This window comes from Equus przewalskii, chromosome 1, assembly GCF_037783145.1.
Source record: "Equus przewalskii isolate Varuska chromosome 1, EquPr2, whole genome shotgun sequence".
NCBI lineage: Eukaryota > Metazoa > Chordata > Mammalia > Perissodactyla > Equidae > Equus > Equus przewalskii.
In genome coordinates this window covers 27,118,166-27,143,018 of record NC_091831.1, presented here as the reverse complement: position 1 = coordinate 27,143,018, position 24,853 = coordinate 27,118,166, and the positions used below count along the sequence as shown (strand labels likewise).

General features: G+C 36.0%; 1 protein-coding gene across 37 annotated transcripts in view; it reads right to left on the bottom strand.

Moving 5' to 3' along the window:
• Positions 1–24,853, bottom strand: part of NT5C2 (5'-nucleotidase, cytosolic II) — a 139,433-nt gene that overhangs the window by 47,632 nt on the left and 66,948 nt on the right. For 5 of the 37 annotated variants that reach the window (XM_070556865.1, XM_070556873.1, XM_070556966.1 and 2 more), the window contains exon 3: positions 4,709–4,810. The exons of 28 other annotated variants lie outside the window; for them this stretch is intronic. Coding sequence is in view for 2 of the 9 variants with exons in the window: in XM_070556851.1 (XP_070412952.1) it covers positions 3,983–3,996 (14 nt within the window). In the remaining 7 variants the exon portion in view is untranslated. Of the gene's footprint in view, positions 1–3,982; positions 4,308–4,708; positions 4,811–24,853 lie in introns of those variants that run through there. 4 more of the 37 variants (XM_070556851.1, XM_070556950.1, XM_070556859.1 and 1 more) reach the window with 4 other exon arrangements.

Below are 24,853 nucleotides of genomic sequence, written 5' to 3'. Positions count from 1 at the left end.
TCTGAAAATAAATTTACTGGTCTAAAACTTCAGTCTAATTAAACACAGGTTTTTCCAATCCCTTTTTCTTATTTTTCTCTAAATTCTTTTTCACTTTTTCTCCCCAGTTTTTTAAAGTAAAGACCAATGTATAGAAGATAAGTTTATAAAATGCAGCAAAATATTAAGGTTGAATTCTGTGGGATAAAAATTAGAGAAGAAAATATGATTATCCATATTATATCATTAGGCCAAATTAACAAGTATAGTGACTGTGCCTATAATGGAAAAGAGAGATCAAAATCTAGAATTTAAGATAAAAGTAAATGATAAAACTCCCTTTGGCTTCATACCCAAAAGACAGCAACTCTAGTAACAAAAGGAATTCTAACAACTCTAGAGGACTAGGGTTCAATCATGACACAGAAAGGAGAGAGGAATTCTTCCTGCATTACACATCCTAGAGCACCTGTATTTCCCCAAATATATTCCCTTGAAAATGAATACAAATAACTTTTTTATTTAAAAAAAGTTTAAATAAGCAAGTTGAGGAGTTTCTCAAGTCTCATTCCCCCACCAACTTTATTGAGGTATAATTTACATAAAATAAAATTCACTCCATTTAAATGTAAAGTTTGGTGAGTTATGGTAATTATATACACTAATGTAACAACTACTATAATCAATCCAAAATACTCCTTCATGTCCTTTTGCCAACCCTCCCTAACCCTTGGCCCCAGCCCACTGATCTATGCTTTCTGCCACTACAGTTTTCATATAAATGGAATCAAACATCATGTAGTTTGTGTCTGGCCTCTTAGCATAATACTTCTGAGATTCATTCACGTCGTTATATGTATCACAATTAGTTCTTTTATTCCTATGTAGTATTCCATTGTAACGAGATAACACAATTTGTTTATCCATTCAGTTAATGGACATTTTGGGCTGTTCCCAGTTTTCGACTACTATAAATAATGTTGCTATGAACAGTCACACACAAATTCACGTGGACATATGCTTTCATTTCTCTCGGGTAAATACATAAAAGGAGAATTACTAGGTCATTTGATAAGTGTATGTTTAGTGTATTTTACATTCTCATCAGCAATGCATGAGAGTTCTACATTGTTCCACCTTGTCAGTGTTTTTAATTTCAGTCATTGTAGTGGGTGTGCAGTGGTATCTCACTGTGGTTTTAACGTGTATTTCCCTAATGACTAACAAGGTTGAGCATCTTTTCAAGTGTTTATTGGCCATATCTTTTTTGTGCGTGAAGTATCTATTCAAATCTTTTGCCCATTTTTAAACTGGGTTCTTTGTCTTATTATTGTGTTGTGAGAATTCTTCATATATTTTGGATATAAGTTCTTTATCAGATACATATGTATTGAGAATATTTTCTCCCAGTCTGTGGCTTGCCTTTTTATTTCCTTTATGGTGTCTTTCAAAAAGCAGAGGGGTTTTTTTGTTTTTTAATTTTGACGAAGCTCAATTCATCAATTTTGTCTTTCATGTCTTTATGTGTTTTATCTAAGAAATCTTTATCTAATTCAAGATCATAAAGATTTTTACTTACACTTTACTTTTAATTTTTATATTTATGTCCATGATCCATTTTGTGTTATTTTTTATATATGGTTTCAGGTAAAGGTCAAGGTTCATTTTTTCAAAAATATGTTCAGTTGTTCCAGCACATCTGTTAAAAAGACTAATCTTCTGCTACTGCACTACCTTGGCCTAATTGCTGAAAATCAATTGACTGTGTATGTATAGGTCTACGAACTCTCTACGAGATTTCATGATCTATATATGTCTATCCTTACACTAATACCACACTGCCTCAATTACCATAGGTTTACACAGGGCTCGAGTATCATTTTTGGTGATTTAACTCTAGTAACAATCTTTTCCTATTACTATTAGGGAAATATTTCATAGATACCAAATGACAGACTGTACTATGTGCATGTCAAAATATCACACATATGAAAACTGTGACTATAAGAATTCTTTTTGGGGCCGGTCCTGTGGCGTAGTGGTTAAGTTCACACACTCTGCTTCAGCAGCCCAGGGTTCGCAGGTTCGGATCCCAGGCATGGACCTAGCACCACTCGTCAAGCCACGCTGTGGCAGCATCCCACACAAAACAGAGGAAGATTGGCACAGATGTTAGCTCAGTGTCAATCTTCCTCAAGCAAAAAGAGCAAGATTGGCAACGGATGTTAGCTCAGGGCAATCTTCCTCACAAAAATAATTTTAAAAAAGGATTCTTTTCATCCCAAAGTACAAAATTTATCCATTTATTTGTAAAGATAGCAAAGGAGAATAAAAGCTAAGTGATTTCATTTATATGATCCATGCATTTCAAATACACTTGCTCGTTACCTATTCAGACAGTATACAAATTGCCCCAGGGGCCCCTAGAAATAAACCTAAAAGATATCTCAGCCCTTATATTGTCCTTTGGTTTATATAATCTCTTTCTAGCTAATCAATTCTAAGATATGCTTTGACATAGAGGAAAAATTAGTACTAATTACTTCTCAAGAATTTTAATTGCATCTAGAAATATAGTTCTTAAATCTACAAACCAGCTTTATAAACAACCATGTATATAAGACTGACAAATATTACCAGCATCTGTGATAATCTTTATCATAAAAATTGTTTAACAACTGCAGATTTATAGCCAGTGCTGGAAGGAAAGATAACATACAAACCTAAAGAGGTAGTATTTTCATAATTTTCACACTTAAAGAAACCTCAAGGGGGCCGGCCCTGTGGCCAAATGGTTAAGTTCACGCACTCTGTTTCAGGGGCCCAGGGTTTCACCAGTTCAGATCCCGGGTGCAGACATGGCACTGCTCATCAAGCCACGCTGAGGGAGCATCCCACATGCCACAACTAGAAGGACCCACAACTAAAAATGGACAACTGGGGGGCTTTGGGGAGAAAAAAGAAAAATAAAATATTTTTTTAAAAAAAGAAACCTCAAAATGCTAGTGATGTCATAAGAGGTCTAAAAATAATACAGAATTATTTCTAGCCATGGTTGTTCTCTTTATTCAATAATAAGGTTTAAAAATAGCAGCAAAGTGGGCCAATTGTATTTTGCTCATAATCAATATATGATTAGATTAAAACAACTTATAAACTCGAGGCTCTGAAACTACTTCAAAATTTCTAATAGAACGAAGAACAAGGAAAAGGAACTTCCAGGAAATCAAAATTTTACTGTATTTTTGAAGATTTTTTTGAGAGATCTACGTCCTATTTAATCAAAGGGAATGTCTCCCTGAAATTAACCAGGTCTAGTTACCCTGAAGGCTAGAAATGAGATAATTAACAGTATGCAATCATTAACTTACATGTTGCTACTATAGTGGTCACAAAAAGAGTATCAGTAACAATTCAGACTCTTGAAGCATAAAAGAAAATAACATAAAAACAATTTTAAAAACCTAACACAAAACTTTTATATTGCAAAATAAAGAAACAGGGGATTCTACTCAAAATTATTTTTGCCTATGCTGCCCAAAAAGAAACAAAATCACAAGCTGCTTTTCGCTTAATCTTATGCAACACCATTTTCTAAAGGCACAAATTATTAAAAACCGGCTTTGAATTTTTAAACCTCACTCATTTCTATGTAAAATTCTTTGGTAAGACACCACTGTTTGCTTCCAATCTTCATAAACACTTTCTACCAAAAAACAAAATGTTTACTACTGGGTAAACAGGGTGCTGTATCTCACCAAATTTCTCTTAAGACTATTCATCCTCAATGCTGTCTTTCAAAATAATAATAGTAACTTTACAGTAGATTACATGTGAAACACTTACTAACAATGTACGTTTTTGACTGAATTTCTTTCAATCTCTCCTTCTTTCTCTACTCTCGGACTAATAGCACTGCTTATTAAGCTTCCAATTCACTCAGATGACTAGAACATCTCTTTCCTGAGAAAAATGAGGGAAAAAGAATAATAAACTCACTTACCCCTCCTTAAACATTCTCAAAGATCTACTTCCTCTGGATGAAAATACAGGATCAACAAACAAGCTTCCCTGATCTCTTGAGAACTGTAGCTCATTTGTTAAAGCACAGAGAACTCAAGGCCCTGAGAGGCCCAACAAATTCGGGCACAGTGCCGACCCCAGCCAGGCAATATCTCAGTGACCAATATCCTCAGCTTTAAATACTTGAAAACCTAAGACTAATAGAAAAAAATTGGAGAGCAGGAAATATAACTAATGGTCTGAACTGTTTAAGACTGGTCAGTTTTGGAAAGAGACAATCCAAAAGACAAGTTCCCCAAAGAGACAGAACTTGTTACTGGCAAACACACACAAAAAGCAAATTTACCCTCTAATGAGGCCCGCCAACAGTACACAAACAATGTGAGTTTCACAGAATGGAGTGGCCCTAGTCAGTCCAAATCATTTTTAGTTTACTCTGGGAGGGGAAAAAGAAATCAACAGAATAAATAATATTATGTTTTCATAATCAGTTTAGTTATTTCCTCCCTTAGAAAATAAACAATGTGAACTACAAGAGAAGGAAGTATTTATGTGCAGATCATACTATAGGAGGAAACTAAAGCACTTTCACACTGAGGTCTTTTTTTCCTGATTATTAACTGCTTTTAAGGACAACATCTGTGTTCACAAATATTTTATTCAATCACCTCAAAATTTTGGCTCATGTGAAAAGAAATGTACAGACCTTTGGCATATGGAGGATAAGTCCAGAACATTCTAAAGGTTAATTCCAAATCTCAGGGCAAGTTGAAATTTGAAAGAAAAACATCTGCAACATTTCTGCCTCCTGCCAATATAATGCATAGGGATTATGGAACAGAGGAAGAAATAAACAAGTGTGCTAAAGTCTAAGAACACTGATACGGCAAATAAATCCTCCTAGTGGTGATTTACTAAAAATAAAATATACATACCTTAAAGAAATATTACTTGAATTAAAACTTTAATTTAAAAAAAACTTTATCTCTTTAAATATTACCTACATAGCTTACCATAAAGGTTTCTATTAGTCATTAAAACATTTAAATAGTGATCAAGTAACTAAAAGCACTATTAAATTCTATCAACTCAAACTAAAATTATTTTCAGTTTATTTAGAAAAGCAGTATGGTCTAATGGAAAGAGAAAGAGCACCAGAGCAACCAGGTTTAAATCTCAGCTTCTCCACTTTCTGGCTTTGAAACCTTGAATAAGTTACTTAACCTAAGCCTGATATTTTTTGTCCACAGAAGACAGATAGCATCTGGTAAGGTTACTGTCTATCATTGGCAAGCATTCAAAGAACTATTGTAATTCGGGGGGTAGAGGTAGGGGGAAAGCAACTGGATTATCAAGCATTAACTCACCAAAATATCTCTTGGGAAATACTTTTTAAAAATCCAATTCTCAAACTGTACATGAACATGAAGGACTTTCACTGACTAGCCTCAAACCAAATTCCATAAATATAAGAATACAAACTGAATATGGAAAAATGATCTAATCCTTAAGAGTGCCAATTTCCCATGGCTTCCCTGGATTTTCAGCTTGTGGCATCACAGCTCAGTGTGGTGGAAATAAACATAATTGCTATTTTAAGACTTTACTACTTGCAAAGAGAAAGAAAAACAAAAATTCTCACTTGAACAGAGAGTATACACACATATATGAGCTTCCTGTGCAAAAGATACTGCACTGTCTGAAGATGATTAGCTCTTTCAAACTCCCTTCATACATTCAAAAAATACTTACTGAGGGGGCTGGCTCCGTGGCCAAGTGGTTAAGTTCGCGCGCTCTGCTGCGGTGCCCCAGGGTTCGGATCCTGGGCATGGACATGGCACCACGCGTCAGGCCACGTTGAGGCGGCGTCCCACATCCCACAACTAGAATGACGTGCAACTAAGATATACAACTGTGTACAGGGGGTGGTTTGGGGAGATAAAGCAGAGAAAAAAAAAAAAAAAGATTGGCAACAGTTGTTTGCCCAGGTGCCAATCTTAAAAAAAAAAAAAAAACTTACTGAATCTCTAGATGCCTGATATCAGTAATACTAAGACAAACATGGCAGTCTTTGATTTTAAGAAGTTCAAAGTCTAACAGAGAAGGTCCACTCACAGTTAAAAACTAGTAGGTAGTTGTATTAGAGATATACACAACAGAGAGGTGCATCTATATTCTCTTGACTGAGTCTTACTAAAAGACAGGATGACAAAGCTGCTGTTGTCATTTTTAAACTGACTCTGTGCTAAGCAGTTTATATATCTATCATCTCATTTAATCCTCAAATAACTCTATGAGGTAGAAATTATACTAATTTCACAGATGATAAAAGTTTATAGAAGTTAAATACTGTAATTCTAAAGAAATTAAATGGAATAATTCAAAATGCTAACCCAAGGCCCAGGCTCTTAACCACCATACTAAAAGGATTAGCAGGTGTTAATCAGGCTAAGAGGAAAAGAGGGGGTGAAGAACATTTCAACAGAAGAGGAACTATGAATGAAAAGCAGAGTGACATAGACATTATGATATGTGAAAAAAAACTAGACATTTCAGAGTTGACGGAATACAGTTTGAGGAAAGGAGCTGCTCAGATGAAAGTGGAAAGGAAAAGATCAGTCTTATATAGGGCCTTAAATGCTGAGTTAAGAAGCTTAGAATTTATCCTATAGCACACTGAATGTGATGCCACTGAAGGTTTTAAGTAAAGTGATAACATGATTTAAAAATGGATCTGAAGAGGACAAGGCTCAAGGCAGAACAAGCTAACGGGGATTACTGTAGTAACCCAGGACAGTGATGACTAGAGCCTGGACTAGTACTATCAGGAATGAAATGGCTAGAATCTAGAAATGATTAGGAGGTTCACATTAAACCTGCACATCCATCTGAGCGCACACATGCATGTGGGGGTGTATGTTTAAATGTACTGAAAAGGGACTAGAAGAATGATCTCCAAACTACTGATGGTGCTTACCTATGAGAAAGAGGAGTAGGGGTGAAAGAGAAAATGAAGGGGTACTTTGACACTTTACTCTCTATATCTCTGTATTCCTGAATATTGTACAATAAGAATTTACTCATGTATTACCTAAATAACGTTAAATACTTAAAAAAATAATTAAGAGATTATAAGGCAAAAGAAACTAGGATCAAAACAAAGAGACAAGCCACCAATTGGAAGAAAATATTTGCAAGTCATATCTCTGACAAGGGGTTAAATCTCCATAATATATAAGGAACTCACACAACTGAGCAATAAAAAAACAAACAACCTGATCAAAAAATGGGCAGAGGATACGAACAGACATTTTTCCAAAGAAGATACACAGATGGCCAATAAACACATGAAAAGATGTTCAACATCACTAATCATCAGGGAAATGCAAATCAAAGCTACACTAAGATACCACCTTATGCTTGTTAAAATGACTATAATCACTAAAACTAAAAATAACAAATGTTAGAGAGGGTGTAGAGAAAAGGGAACCCTCATACACTGCTGGTGGGAATGCAAACTGGCGCAGCCACTATGGAAAACAGCATGGACATTCCTCAAAAAACTAAAAACAGAACTACCATACGGCCCAGCTATCCCACTACTGGGTATCTACCCAAACAACTTGAAATCAACAATCCAAAGTAACATATGCACCCCTATGTTTGCTGCAGCACTATTCACAATAGCCAAGACATGGAAACAATCCAAATGCCCATAGGCTAATGATTGGATAAAGAAGATGTGGTGTATATATATATATATATATATATATATATATATATATATATATATATACAATGGAATACTACTCAGTCACAAAAAAAAGAGAAATTCATCCCGGTTGCAACAACATGGAAGGACCTGGAGGGAATTACGCTAAGAGAAATAAGCCAGACTGAGAAAGACAAATACCTATGATTTCACTCATACGCAGAATATAAACAAACACATGGACAATGAAAACAGTTCAGTGGTTACCAGGGGAAGGGGGGGGGGAGTGAGCATGGAGGGTGAAGGGGAGTGCTTATGTGCTGACAGTCAAGAAATAATGTACAATTAGAGCCGGCCTGGTGGCGCAGTGGTTAAGTTTGCACATTCTGCTTCTCAGCAGTCTGGGGTTCGCCGGTTTGGATTCTGGGTGTGGACATGGCACCACTTGGCAAAAGCTATGCTGTGGTAGGTGTCCCATTTATAAAGTAGAGGAAGATGGGCATGGATGTTAGCTCAGGGCCAGTCTTCCTCAGCAAAAAAAGAGGAGGACAGGCAGTAGTTAGCTCAGGGCTAATCTTCCTCAAAAAAAAAAAAAAGAAAGAATGAATGTACAACTGAAATCTCACATTGATGTAAACTATTATGAATTCAATTAAAATTTTTTAAAAAGATTATAACTTGGAATTGGTGATTGTATTACTCTCTACTTCTTGGATCTATGGTAGTCATATTCAGAGATGGTTTAACTTCCTAATAGATATAGTAACAAAGTCCTCTTTTAAAAAGCTGTGAAAAGGAAGTGGTTGGAAGTAGAGCCAGGAAAGTACTTCAAGTCTTTTGACTCTTAAACCAAAGTTCATTAAGGTTTAAATGTTTAATATGTAATAGGAAACTACAAAAAGTAACACAGCATTTGGAAAAGAAGATTCCAAAATGAAATTCTGAAATAAAAAATTACAAAAACCAAAATTGAAAATGTGATGAGTAGGGGGCTGGCACGGTAGTGCAGCAGTTAAGTTTGCATGCTCTGCTTCAGTGCCCAGGGTTTGCCAGTTCAGATCCTGGGCACAGCCCTACACACTGCTTATCAAGCCATGCTGTGGCAGGCATCCCACACATAATGTAGAGGAAGATGGGTACAGATGTTAGCTCAGGGCTAATCTTCCTCAAAAGAAAAAAAAAATGTGATGAATAGATTCAGGTCAGACCCAACTAAAAAGAGAATTAGTGAACTGGAAGGTAGGTCAGGAAAAACCTTCCAGAATGTAACATGGAGAGAAAAAAGGATGGAAAATAAAAAAGAAAGGATAAGAGAAGAGAGAACACAGGGCTGAAGTCTAACATATGCTTATTAGAGTTAAGAAGGAGAGGAGAATGAGAATAGAGCAGAGACAATATATGAAAAACTAATGACTGAGAATTTACAAAACTGATTAAAGACCAGCACAGAATCAAGAATGACAATGAATCCCAAACAAGATAAATAAACAAAATACAAAGTTTATTACCTACCAATTTGGGAAGGAATATGAGTGAGAGTGACTCTTCCGTTACGTCTTTTGCATAGTTTTGACTCTTGAAAGCACATTACTATTGTGTATAATAATATATATAGTAATAGTCCTAAGAAACAGGATGTCTAATTATGCAATAATGTTATATATTATGTTAAACATCAACAAATAATACAATTAAATCAATAAGAACGGAAAGAAAAATAAAATCACTTAACAAAAGCAAACAAACAAATGAGCTTCCTCACAATGCATACAACTACCCTAACCACACTGTATGGAAAAATAGCAAGAAAGAACTAATCTAAATGACTAAAAAAACCCACAGTATTTGACTATTTACCTTTAGCCACTGGCAGGGTAGGGTAAGAGATTAGAAGTACTGCAAACAAATTCTGAACTTTTCTTAGGTTTGTTTGTTACAGTATGGGTGACTCAATTCTGAAACTATTTTAGATGTATTACTAGGTTGAGCAAATGAGTAAATATGTTGATATTGTTGGGAGCCAGGGATCTCACTGTAGAACAGGAGAGATACAAACATGGAATGGGTGGAAAAAAGAACAAACCTTCCTGGGATAACCTGGAATCGGAATGATGGTGTGAACTCATGATTTCTAAAATATGTATAAGAATGTGCAACCAGTGAAAATAAACTCAAGGAACAAAGGTAAAGATACCTCTAGAACACTCCACCCAAAAGAGGCAGAATACACATTCCCGTCAAGTACATATAAACATCATACAAGACATTATGTGTTAGCTCATAAACCAAATCTCAATAAATTTAAAAGGACTGAATCATACAAAATATGTTCTCCAACCACAATGAAATGAAGTACAAACAATAGCAGAAGGCATTTGGGACATTCACAAATATGTGGAAATTCAACAACACATTCCTAAATAAGCAGCAGGTCAACAAGAAATCACAAGGGAAATAAAAAAATAATTAGAGATAACTGAAAATAAAAACACATCATATCAAAATTTATGGGCTAGAGTGAAAGCTGTACTCAGAGGTAAATTTATAACTTTAAATGCATATATTAAAAAAGAAGAAACATCTCAAATCAATTACCTAGCCTTCCACCTTAAGAAATTAGGAAAGGAAGAGCAAATTAAACTGAAAGCAAGCAGAAGGAAGGAAACAATAATGATTAGAGCAGAGATAAACTAAACAAAACAAAATAGAAAAGCACTGGAGAAAAATCAATGAAACCAAAAGTTGTTTCAACAAAATAGACAAACATTTAGCTGGACTGATGAAGAAAAAAGAGAAGATTCAAACTACTAAAATCAGGAATGAAAGCAGACATTACTACAGATCTTACAAAAATAAAATGAAATATAAAGAAATACTATAAGCAACTTCATGTCAACACATTAGGGAACTGACATGAAATGGACAAATACCTAGGAACACAACTACCAACAATGACTCAAGAAAAATAGAAAATCTCAACAGACCTATTTATTATAAGTAAATATATTAAGTCAGTAATCAAGAAGCTTCCAAAAAGAAAAGGTGAGAACTGATAGCTTCACTGGTGAGTTCTATCAAATGTTTAAAGTAGAATTAGCACTAACCCTTTTCAAAGTCTTCTAAAAATAGAAGAGGGATCATTCTTGAAGCCAGTATTACATCTTGATAAGAAAACCAGATAATTCATCAGGAACGAGACATCAGCATCATGGCAGAGTGAACTCTTCCCTTAGACTCTCCCCTCTAAGATACAACAAAAAGGACATTCATAAACCAAGAGAGGGCATTCACACAACACAAAAGATGTCTGAGAGACCCATGCAGCCGTATGTCTGGCAGTGTAGGTAGTGGACCCTCCAGGAGGAAGTGGAAGGAGGTAAGGGGATCTCCTCTCCCTCCCTGGCAGTGACCCAAGGTGTGGGACCACAAACAGCTCTGAGACAAGAGGGGGTAGGGGCAACTCTCCGCAGGAATGCCTTGCTCTCCAAGTTCCCTTACAGCCCATGGGAAAGCTCCACACAGAGGAGGCAAAGCTATTGTGGGGGTGTCTTCATCACATTAGCACACCAGGAGAGCAGATAGTGAGGGCAGTGAGAGAATACCCTCAGGAGTTCTCATGAGAAAGAAAGCGCCCCTCCCCCTGGCTGGTGCTCCAGCTCAGCCTGTCGGCCAGAGTGCCCATGCATCCGTGAGAAAAGCAGCAGCTGTGAGGAACAAGCTGGGAATTGCAGACAGGCCCTGTCAGCACAGATTTCAAATGACAGGCACACCACCAAGGATCACAGTAGGCTCAGAACACACAGCTCCAGAGCCCCCACCAGTGGCGGCAGGTGGAATCCACAACCAGGTACTATCAGTAGAGAAGGCACAAACCCATACCATCAAACAGTATGAAGAAACATATTAATACTCCAGACCAGGAAGAAAATGACAAGCACCCAGAAATCAATTCTGAAGGCACAGAAATTTACAATCTAAATGATAGAGAACTCAAAATAGCTATCATAAAAAAACTCAATCAGTTACAAGAAGATTCAGATAGTTCAATGAAATCAGAAAGAAAATTAATGAAAACAGAGGCATTTCTTCAAATGAGACTGAAATTATAAAGAAAAACCAGTCAGAACTGTTGGAGATGAAAAAAAACAATGGTCAAGATAAAGAAAAACCTGAACGCCCTGAATAACAGAGTTGATATTACGCAGGACAGAATTAGCAATCTGGAGGACAAAAATACAGAAATGCTTCAGATGGATGAGGAGAGAGAACTAACACTAAAAAGATATGAAGAAATTCTCCAAGAAATATTCGACACAATCGCGAAATGCAATATAAGGATTATAGGTATTCCAGAGGAAGAAGAGCAGGAGAATGGAGCAGAAAGCTTGTTCAAAGAAATAATAGCTGAGAACTTCTCAATCCTGGGGAAGGAGCTGGAAATACAAGTAAAAGAAGCTAATATAACTTCTAATTATATCAATGTAAAAAGATCTCCAAGGAATATCTGGCAAAAGTCAATGACTGAAAAAAAAAAATATTAAGGGCAGCACAGCAGAAGAAAGCAACTTACAAAGGAACCCCTATCAGGCTTTCAGTGAATTTCTCAGCAGAAACCTTCCAGGCTAGGAGAGCGGAATGACATAGTCAAAATTCTGAAAGACAGATATTTTCAGCCAAGAATCTCTATCTAGCAAAAATATCCTTCAGATATGATGGAGAAGTAAAAACTTTCCCAAATAAACAAAAGTTAAGCGAGTTCGTTGCCACAAGACCTCCTCTACAAGAAATTATCAAGAAAGCCCTCAAACCTGAAAAACAAAAAAAGGGTTTACAAAGCCTTGAGCAAAGAGATAAATAGGCAGACAAAATCAGAAAATCACAGCTCTCTATCAGAACAGGTTGGCAAACACTCAATTATGACATTAAAGATAAAGGGAAGGAAAACACCAAAAATAACTATAATCTTGTCATTTTAATCACAAACTCACAAAACAAGACAGAATAAGTAGTGAAAACAATAAGTGAGAAGGGGAAAACGAAAGGGATGGAATCAGGTCAGAGAAAGGAAATAAGCTATCAGAAAATGGACTATCTCATCTACAAGATTTTTTATACAAACCTCATAGCAACCACTAAATAAATAATCAGAGCATAGACACAAATAATAAATAGAGAAAACCGTCATAGAGAATTACCAACTGAATTGGTAGTCCAAAATACACAGGATGAGAAACAAGGGAAATACAGAACAACCAGAAAATGAGTAATGAAATGGTAGCATTAAGCCCTCTTATATCAATAATCACCCTAAATGTAAATGGATTGAATTTTCCAATCAAGAGACAGAGTGGCAGGATGGATTAAATAACAACAGCCAACAATATGCTGCCTCCAGGAAACTCATCTCAGCTTTAAAGAAAAACAGGCTCAGAGTGAAGGGATGGAAGACAATACTCCAAGCTAATGGCAAACAAAAGAAAGCAGGTGACGCCATACTTATATCAGACAAAGCAGACTTCAAGATAAAACAGGCAATGAGAGACTAAGAGGCGCAGTATATAACGATAAACAGGACATTCCACCAAGAAGACATAACATTTATAAATATATATGCACCCAATACAGGAGCAGCAAAGTACATAAAAGAACTATTAACAAACCTAAAAGGAGATATTAACAACAACAAAATAATAGTAGGGGACCTTAACACCCCATTTACATCAATGGATAGATCAGCCAGACAGAAAGTCAAGAAGGAAATAGTGGAATTAAATGAAAAACTAGACCAGATGGGCTTGATAGATATATTTAGAACACTCCATCTCAAAACAGCAGAATACACATTATTCTCAAGTGCACATGGAACGTTCTCAAAGATAGACCACATGCTGGGAAACAAGGCAAGGCTCAATAAGTTTAACAAGATTGAAATCATATCAAGTACCTTTTCCAATCATAATGCTATGAAACTAGAAATCAACTACAAGAAAAGAGCTGGGAAAATGACAAATACGTGGAGACTAAACAACATGCTACTGAACAACCAATGGATCATTGAAGAAATTAAAGGAGAAAACAGAAAATATCTGAAGACAAATGAAAATGAAAATACACCATACCAACTCATATGGGATGCAGCAAAAATGGTCCAAAGACGGAAATTCATACCAATACAGACCCACCTTGACAAACAAGAAAAATCTCAAATAAGCAATCTTAAACTACACCTAAGACAAACAGAAAAAGAACAAAGCCCAAAGTCAGCAGAAGGAGGGAAATAATAAAAATTAGAGCAGAAATAAATGAAATTGAAACCAAAAAAGCAGTAAAAAGGATCAATGAAACTAACAGCTGGTTCTTTGAGCAGATAAACAAAACTGACAAACCCTTAGCCAGACTCACTAGGAAAACACGAGTGAAGGCTCAAGTAAATAAAAATTAGAAATGAAACAGGAGAAATTACAATGGATACCAGGGAAATAGAAAGGATTATAACAATACTATGAAAAACTATATGCCAACACACTGGACAATCTAGAAGAAATGGATAAATTCTTAAACTCATACAACCTCCCAAGTGAATCAAGAAGAAACAGAGAATCTGAATAGACCAAACTCAAGAGATCAAAAACATAATCAAAAACCTCCCAAAAAATAAAAGCCCAGGACTAGATGGCTTCTCTGGAGAATTCTACCAAACATCCAAAGATTTAATACCTACCCTTCTCAAACTATTCCAAAAAATTGAAGGAGATGGAACACTTCCGAGCACATTTTACTAGGCCAATATCACCCTGATCCCAAAGCGAGACAAGGACAACTACAAAGAAGGAAAATTACAGGCCAATATTGCTGAGAAACAGATGCTAAAATCCTCAACAAAATATTGGCAAAACGAATACAGCAATATATTAAAAGGATCATACACTATGATCAAGTGGGATTTATACCAGGGACACAGAGATGGTTCAACATCTGCACATCAATCAATGTGACACACCATATTAATGAAACGAGGAATAAAAACCACATGATCATCTCAATACATGCAGACAAAGCATCTGACAAGATCCAACATTCATTTATGATAACAACTCTCAATAAAACGGGTATAGAAGGAAACTACCTCAAAATAGTGAAGGCCATATACAACAAACCCATGGCCAACATCATACTCAATAGGGGAAAACTGAAAGCCATCCCTCTGAGAACAGGAATAAGACAACGGTGTGCAATCTTGCCACTCTTAGTCAATATAGTACTGAAGGTTTTGGCCAGAGCAATTAGGCAAGAAAAAAAAATAAAAGGTATCCAAACTGGAAAGGAAGAAGTGAAACTCTCGCTGTTTGCAGATGACTTGATTTTATATACAGAAAACTCTAAAGAATGTATCAGAAAACTATTAGAAATAATCAGCAACTACAGCAAAGTCACAGGGTAGAAAATGAACTTACAAAAATCAGTTGCATTTTATACTCTCATAACGAACCAAAAGAAAGAGAACTCAAGAATACAATCCAATTTACACTCACAACAAAAAGAATAAAATATATAGGAATAAATTTAACCAAGGAGGTGGAAGACCTATATAATGAGAACTGTAAGACATTATTGAAAGAAACTGATGATGACATAAAGAAATGGAAAGATATTCCATTCAATTGGATTGGAAGAATATAGTTAAAATGTCCATACTACCTAAAGTGATCTACAGATTCAATGCAATGCCAATTAGAACCCCAATGACCCCATGTTCATGGAAATAGAACAAAGAATCCTAAAATTCTATGAGGCAACAAAAGACCCCAAATAGCTAAAGCAATCCTGAGAAAAAAGAACAAAACCAGAGGCATCACAATCCCTGACTTCAAAATATACTACAAAGCTCTAGTAATCAAAACAGCATAGTACTCACACAAAAACAGACACACAGATCAATGGAACAGAATGGAGAGCCCAGGAATAAAACCACACATCTAGGGACAGCTAATCTTTGACAAAGGAGCTAAGAACACACAATGGAGAAAGGAAAGTCTCTTCAATAAATGGTGTTGGGAAAACTGGACAGCCACATGCAAAGAAATGAAACTAGATCATTATCTTTTACCATACACGAAAATTAACTTAAAATGGATCAAAGACTTAAAGGTAAGACTTGAAACCATAAAACTCCTAGGAGAAAATATGGGCAGTAGACTCTGTGACATCAGTCTTAGAAGGATTTTTTTTATACGATGTCTACTTGGGCAAGGGAAACAAAAGAAAAAATAAACAAGTGGGACTTCATCAGACTAAGGAGCTTCTGCCAGGCAAAGGAAACGAGGAACAAAATGAAAAGACAATCCACCAACTGGGAGAAAATATTTGCAAATCATATATCTGACAAGGGGTTAATCTCCAAAACATATAAAGAACTCACACAACTCACCACCAAAAAAACAAACACCCCAATCAAAAAAGGGGTAGAGGATATGAACAGACATTTTTCCAAAGAAGATATACAGATGGCCAACAGGCACATGAAAAGATGTTCAACATCACTGATCATCAGGGAAATGCAAATCAAAACTATACTAAGATAACACCTTACACATTTTTAAATGGCTATAATCACTAAGATTAAAAACAACATGTTGGAGAGGGTGTGGAGAAAAGGAAACCCTCATACACTGCCAGTGGGAACGCAAACTGCTGCAGCCACTATGGAAAACAGTATAGAGATTTCTCAAAAAATTAAAAATAGAAATACCCTATGACCCAGCTATCCCACTACTGGGTATCTACCCAAACAACTTGAAATCAACAATCCAAAGCAACATATATACCCCTACGTTCAATGTAGCCAAGACATGGAAGCAATCCAAGTGCCCACTGACTGATGAAGGGATAAAGAAAATGTGGTAGGGGCTGGCCCCATGGCCAAGTGGTTAAGTTCACCAGCTCCACTTCAGTGGCCCAGGGTTTCACTGATTTGCATCCTGGGCGCAGACATGGTACCACTCATCAGGCCATGCTGAGGCAGCATCCCACATGCCACGACTAGAAGGACCCACAACTAAAATATACAACTATGTACTGGGTGATTTGGGGAGAAGCAGCAGAAAAAAAAAAGATTGGGCAACAGTTGTTAGGTGCCAATCTTTAAAAAAAAAAAAAAACGTGGTATATATATATACAATGGAATACTACTCAGCCATAAAAAAGACACAATCATCCCATCTGCAACAACATGGATACAGCTGGAGGGTATTATGCTAAGCGAAATAAGCCAGCTTGAGAAGGACAAACACCTATGATTTCACTCATACGTGGAATAAAAACAAACACATGGACAAAGAAAACAGTCAGTGGTTACCAGGGGAAGGAGAGTGGGGGAGTGGGCACAGAGGCTGAAAGGGAGCACTTATATGGTGACAGAGAAGAAATACTGTACAACTGAAATTTCACAATGATGTAAACTACAATGAACTCAATAAAAAAAGAATTTTAGTTGGCTTTTTTATAGAAATTGACAAGCTGATCCTAAAGTTCTTATGTACATGGAAGAGCCCCAGAATAGTCAAAACAATCTTTAAAAGGAAGAACAAAACTCGAGGACTCACATCATGATTTCAAAACTTAATACAAAGCTGCAGCGATCAAGACTGTGTCATACTGACATAGAGATAGACAAACAGATCAACTGGACACAATTGAGAGTCCAGAAATAAACACATACATCTACGGCCAACTGATTTTTGATAAGGGTATCAAAATTTTCAACAAACAGAGCTAGGACAACTGGATATTCACATACAAAAGAATGAATTTGGACCCTTATCTTGCACCATATACAAAAATTAACTCACAATGGATCAAAAACCTAAATATAAAACTCTTAGAAGAAAACATAGGTATAAATCTTTGTGACCTTAGATTAAGCAATAGTTTATTAAACATGACACCAAAAGCACAAGCAACAAAAGAAACACAGATAAATTGAACTTCATCAATATTAAAAAAACATTTGTGCTTCAAATGACACTACCAAGGTGAAAAGACAGCACGAAGAATGGGAGAAAATATTTGAAAATCACATATCTGACAAAGGTTTAGTATCTAGAATATATAAAGAACTTACACAACTCAACAATAAAAAGACTATCCAACTAAGAAATGGGCAAAGGAGGGGCCGGCCAGGTGGCGCAGCAGTTAAGTGTGCACGTTCCCCTTCGGTGGCCTGAGGTTCACCAGTTCGGATCCCGGGTGCGGACATGGCACTGCTTGGCAAGCCATGCTGTGGCAGCTGTCCCACATATAAAGTAGAGGACGATGGGCACAATGCTAGCTCAGGGCCAGTCTTCCTCTGTGAAAAGAGGAGGATTGGCAGCAGATGTTAGCTCAGGGCTAATCTTCCTCAAAAAAAAAAAAAAGAAATGGGCAAAGGATCTAAACAGATATCTCTCAAAAGAAGATATACAAATGGCCAGTAAGAACATAAAAAGATGTTCAACATCATTAACCATAAGGGAAATGCAAATCAAAACCACAATGAGATGCCACTGCATACACACTAGGATGGCTATTTTAAAAAAAGTGCTATTATGAAGATGCAGAGAAACTGGAGCCCTCATACATTGCTGGAGGGAATGTAAAATGAAGCATCCACATTTGGAAACAGTTTGAGAATTCCTCGATAAGTTAAACATAAAGTTAGCATATGACCCAACAAATTCCACTGCTATATATACCCCCCAAAACTGAAAACATGTCCACATAAAACTTGTACAAAAATGTTTGTAGAAGCATTATCCATAATTGCCAAAAAGTAGAACCAATCCAAATATTAAGCAACGGATGAATATATAAACAAAATGTGGTATATCCATACAATGAATTATTATTCAGCCATTAAAAGGAATTAAGTACTGACTTATGCTACAACATGAATGAATCTTGAAAACATTAAGTGAAGGAGTCAGACATAAAAAAGGCCATATATTGTATAATTCCATTTACATGAAATGTCCAGATTTGGCAATTTCATAAAGACAGAAAGTAGATTAAAGGTTGCCAACAGCCAGAGGGAAGAGGGAATGTAGAATTATTCCTAGTGTGTAAGAGGTTCCTTTTCGGGTTGATGAAAATGTTCTGGAATTAGTGATAAGGACTGCACAATCTTATAAACACACCAAAACCACTGAGTTGTAAATTTTACAAGAGTGAATTTTATCTCAATAAAAAATAATTTTTAAAATTAAGAACATTTGTTCATCAAAAGATTGAGAGGCGGGGCCAGCCCAGTGGTGTAGTGGTTAAGTTCGCATGCTCCGCTTTGGTGGCCTGGAGTTCACGGGTTCAGGTTCCAGGTGCAGACCTACACACCCCTCATCAAGCCATGCTGTGGAGGCATCCCACATACAAAATAGAGGAAACTGACACAAATGTTAGCTCAGGGACAGTCTTCCTCAAGCAAAAAGAGGAAAATTGGCAACAGATATTAGCTCAGGGCCAATCTTCCTGACAAAACTAAACTGACAAAAGACAAAAACTAGGATAATCATAAATATATCTGACAAATAACTCATGTCCACAATGTATATAAAAATATAGACACAAAAACTCGTATACAAATGTTCACAGCAGCATTATTCATAACAGCCCAAAAATGGAAACAACACAAATGTCCATCAATGGAAACAAAATGTGATATATCCATACAACGGGATATTATTTGGCAGTCAAAAGGCAGGAACTACTGATACATGCTACAACATAGATGAACCTAGAAAACATTATGTTAAGTGAAAGAAGCCAGACACAGAAGACTACATATTGTATGATTCCATTTACATGAAATTTTCAGAAAAGGAAATTTCATATAGACAGAAAGTAAATTAGTGGTTGCCAGGGGTTGGGGAGAGAAGGGAATGGAGAGTGACTACTAATGGGTACAGTATTTCTTTTTAGGGTGACGAATATGTTCTGGAATTAGATAGTGGTGATGGTTATACAACTCCGTCAACATATTAAAAACCACTAATTTGTATACTACCATTTTATGTTATGTGAATTATACCTCAATAAAGCTTTTTTTTTAAAGAATATATATTAACACAAATCAATAAAAGAAAAAGACAACCTAATTAGCAAACAACTTGAATAGGCAAGTCACAAAAGAGGATATCCAAATGGCTAGTGAATATATGGAGAGGTGTTCAACCTATTCATCAGAAAAATACAAATTAAAACAAAAATGAAATGCCACTATATATTCACCAGAATAACTTTTAAAGTAAACATACAATTTAAAAGATTAATATTAAAGTGTTGGTGACATTGCTCTCACAGCAACTGCTTAGGAAAACTGTTTTGCAGTATCTATGGAAATAAACATATGTTTACCCTATGACCCAGCAATTCCATTCCTAGGTAGAAACCAAGAGAAACGAGTCCATATAGCCACCAAAAGACATGTTCAAGAGTGTTTAGGGGCCAGCCCCATAGCCGAGTGGTTAAGTCTGCCTGCTCCGCTTTGGCGGCCTAGGGTTTCGTTGGTTTGGATCTTGGGCGTGGACATGGCACTGCTCATCAGGCCATGCTAAGGCGGCGTCCACATGCCACAGCTAGAAGGACCCACAACTAAAATATACAGCTATGTGCTGGGGGGACTTGGGGAGAAAAAGTAGGGGGAAAAAAAAGAAGATTGGCAACAGTTGTTAGCTCAGGTGCCAATCTTTAAAGAAAAAAGAAAGAATATTTATAGTAGTGTTATTCTTATTTTTTTCAAAGTTAAAATACAGTAAAATTGAACTTTTTGGATGTACACATCTACGAATTTTAACACATTTATAGATTTGTGTAATAACCACAATCTGCAATCAAAACAGTTCCATCACCCCAAAAAACTTTCTCCTGCTTCCTTTTGTAGTCACACTTCCCCTTCTCTGACAACTCCTCAAACCCACCAATAGATTCTTGCATCACTATAGTTTTGTCTTTGAGACTGTCATATATATAGAATCATACAGTATGTAACCTTTTGAGACTGGTTCTTTGACTCAGTATTACGTCTCTGAGAGTCATCCAAATTATTCTGTGTTATCAACAGTTCCTTTTTCCTGAATTATATTTCATTTTGTGGATGTACTGCATTTTGTTTAGGTATTCACCCCTTGAAGGATATCTGAGCTGTTTCTAGTTTGAGGTAATTATAAATAGAGATACTATAAACATTATTCATGTACAGTTTTTTGTGTGAATGTAAGTTTTTATTTCTCTAGGGTAAATATCTAGGAGTAAGATTTCTGGGTCATATGCTAAATGTCTCGAACTTTACAGGAAACTACCAAATTGTTTTGCAGAGTGTCTGTACCATTTTGTCTTTCTACCAGCAATGTATGAGAGTTCCAGTTGCTCCATATCCTTGGCAACACTTGGTATTGTATTTTTTGTTTTAGCTATTGTAATAGTCATGGACATCATGGTTTTAATTTGCATTTTCCTAATGGCTAGTGATGTTACACAAACGCTTTTATGCCATCTATATATCCTCTGTAGTGATATGTCAGTCTTTTGTCCCTTTCTTCACTGCACTGTTTTCATAATGTTGAATTTTAAAAATTCTTTACATATTCTAGATACAAGTACTTTATCAGATGTGTGACTTACAAATATTTCCTCAATCTGTAGCAGGTTTATACTTAAAAGCTAAAAACTGAAAAAAGCCCAAAGGTCCATCAACAGAAAATGAATAAACAAACTGTGGCACACTGATACAAGGGAATGCCACATACTAACAAAAAGAGAAAAAATTACTGGTACACACAAAAACATGGATGACTCTACCTCTCAGACATTACACTGAATAAAAGAAGCCATACACAAAAAAGTCCTTGAAGGTGAAATACGCTATCTAAATATGAATAGCACTTCTTCAACCTGAGATTCTTTTACAGGATTTCATTAAGTCAAAAATCTACTCTCCTTGATTCTTACTCTTCCTTGCCATCACCACTTTTCTTTTTTATTTTCTTTTTAGGTATATGCTGTTTTTGGACAAAGTAGAAAGGGAATGGTGGCAGAGAAACAAATCGAGAATCTTTTAGGATCCAGTATCATCTTTTGAAAAACGAAGTTTAGAGAATTTGTATTCCATAAAGTAGTATCGCTGCACAATAGAAAAAAGCACCTGTATTTAGAACAGACAAGGAATACCTACTATGATGCAAGAAAACGTACGCCACTGAGAGAATTTTCTAAATTAAACTTTTTATGTTGAGAGAATTTGAGATTCACATGCAGTAGTAAGAAATAATACAGAGAGAGATCTCCTGTACTCTGCACCCAGTTTCCCCAATCTTGCTTAAATATAGTACAATATCACAACCAGGAAATTGACATTGAAACAATTCACTACCCTTATTGAGATTTCACCAATTTTACATTCACTCATTTGTGTATGTAGATTTATGTAATCTCCACTAGAGTCAAGATACAAAACAGTCCCATCACAAGGATCTTTGTGTTACTGTTTTATAGCTACACTCACCTCCCTCCACCCACCCCAATCCTTAACCCCTGGCAACCACTACTCTGTTCTCAATCCTCATAATTTTGTCATTTCAAGAATGTTACAGACATGGAATCATAAAGTATGTAAGCTTTTGAGATTGGCTTTAACTCAGCATAATTTTCTTGAGCTATATGAAGTCGTGTGAATGAAAAGTTCATTCCTTTTTATTGCTGAATAGTATTCCACAGATTAAATGCTTTGGGTGAAATAAATAGGCTAAAATCTTACCAGTCCCTGAACCCTCATCTGTCATTCCTTAGGAATGTGAAACATTAATCAAAGCAAACAAATTTTAACACTGTTCTGATCCTCAACCTCACTCTTATTCTGACAAGATATATGCCATCTCTACATTATTTAAGGAACATGGCTCCTTGGCACTTCTGAGGACCTACATTTTCCATGTGATTTTCAACTTATAAAATGGCTATTGAAATTTTAACAACTTAGCCATTTGAATATTTGAACCCATACTAAAATGACAAGTTAATTCAGCTTGACTGATGACACAACTAAACAGCTAAATGACTTTCATGTGATATCCGTAAGTGGTTGAGAAAAAAATTAAAATTGATCAACTTAGCAGTCTCTGTCTGCTTAAAACCTGATACCTGCTTTTAATTTGAGGCTAAAAAAATCATGAACATTTCTAACTCTACTATTGTGCCAAGCTAGAGGTACTACAAAACGATTTTAAGTATGTATACAAATTTTTTTTGTTCCTTAAACTATGTAATAAATTTTTCTTTGATTGGAGAAGAAATTATTATTCAACAGATTTAAATAAAGACTCATGTGGCTCTGGAGGCCTAAATCTCAATTAAAAAAAAGAATTTAAGATAAATACACAAAGAATTTTAATGACAAAGTGACTGCAATGTCTTTTAAAACAAGGCAAAAGACTGGTTAACCAAAAATTCACAAGCCCAATTACTTCTCGAATTTCAGTTCAACATGCTAAAAACCACTGCTGAATTCACACTGTGTGTTCCTAAAGAAAGAACCAATTCACTTATAGAAATTCTTCTGTACTGTAATCATCGAAACTTTAAAAGCATAAAACCAAATACCTGACTTCAGCATTCTGGGTACAGCCAACGTGGTGAGCAGATGAAAAATCTAATTGTTCCATTCTTTGATTTGGTAGAAACAAATTCTGAGCTGTACTGATCACTATTAGATTCCAGGTGTTAAACAAGTAACTATTTAAGAGGTATGTATTGTCTAACCTGCCTCCTTCAAGCCACTATAACATCTGAGCAGCTCAGCCTATCTTCTGATCATATAACAAAACATATTCCAATGAAGGGTTTGGCCTGATAATTATCCTCAACCTAGAAGACTCAACAACCACAATAAGGAAATGGAACAAGAGTTGTCATACATTCTGGAGTTGTCATACATTTCTTAATAATGACTCTTGACCATCATTTCCATATTGAAATTTAGACGACTAATATTAAGCAAGAAGAAGGCTGAAAGTAAGATGTGTATTTACTTAACTAAAAATATTTAGCTGCTTCTAAAAAGGAATTCTAAAGAATCACAAAATACAGTTCATAAATGATTGTAGTGTGCATAATTTAACTGATAAATTATCAACTCCAATAAATGTCTTTAAGAAAAAGCCCAAGAAACAGAATACTCTTAACAAATTGACTGAACAAGAAAACTAAAATAAGTTTCCTCTAAATGGTTTCTATTTAAAATTCTTAATTAGCAAAAGCAAATATCTGGGGGCCGGCCCAGTGGCACAGCGGTTAAGTTCGAGTGCTCCATTTCTGTGGTCCAGGGTTTGCCAGTTCAGATCCTGGGCGCAGACCCAAGCACCACTTATCAAGCCATGCTGTGGCAGGTGTCCCACATATAAAATAGAAGAAGACAGGCACAGAGATGTTAACTCAGGGCCAATCTTCCTCAGCAGAAAGAGGAGGATTGGCAGCAGATGTTAGCTCAGGGCTAATCTTCCTCAAAAAAAAAAAAAAAAAGCAAGTATCAGCTAGAGTTCAAGAACCCAATTTTTTATATTAAAAGGAAATTCTGCAACATGGATGAACCTTGAGGACATATTATGCTAAGTGAAATGAGCCAGTGAGAAAAAGACAAATACTGTATGATTCCACTTATAGGAGGTGTAGTAGTCTAAATGACAAAGGCAGAAAAGTATAATGGTGATTGGTTGACAGGGGCTGGGGGAGGGGAGAACGGGGAGTTGTTTAATAGGTGTAGAGTTTCAATTTTACAAGATGAGAGAGTTATGGGGATGGATGGCAGTGATGGTTGCACAAGAACAGGAAGGTATTTAATACCTCTGAACTGTACACTTAAAAACAGTTAAGATGGCAAATTTTGTGTGTACTTTACCACAACAAAAAACACAAAAAAGGAAAATAAGTTTTAAATGATGTAAAATTTCAAACCCTTGAATATGCTTTTTCTACTGTTTCTATTATTTCAGACTACACTCTACTACATGACGAACGTAAGGTGCAAGGCCTATCTAAAATCTTCCAGGAAACATCATTCCAAATGAGTCAGGAGTACACTCAGGCTATGACATATTAAATAGAATTAGGACACAATGT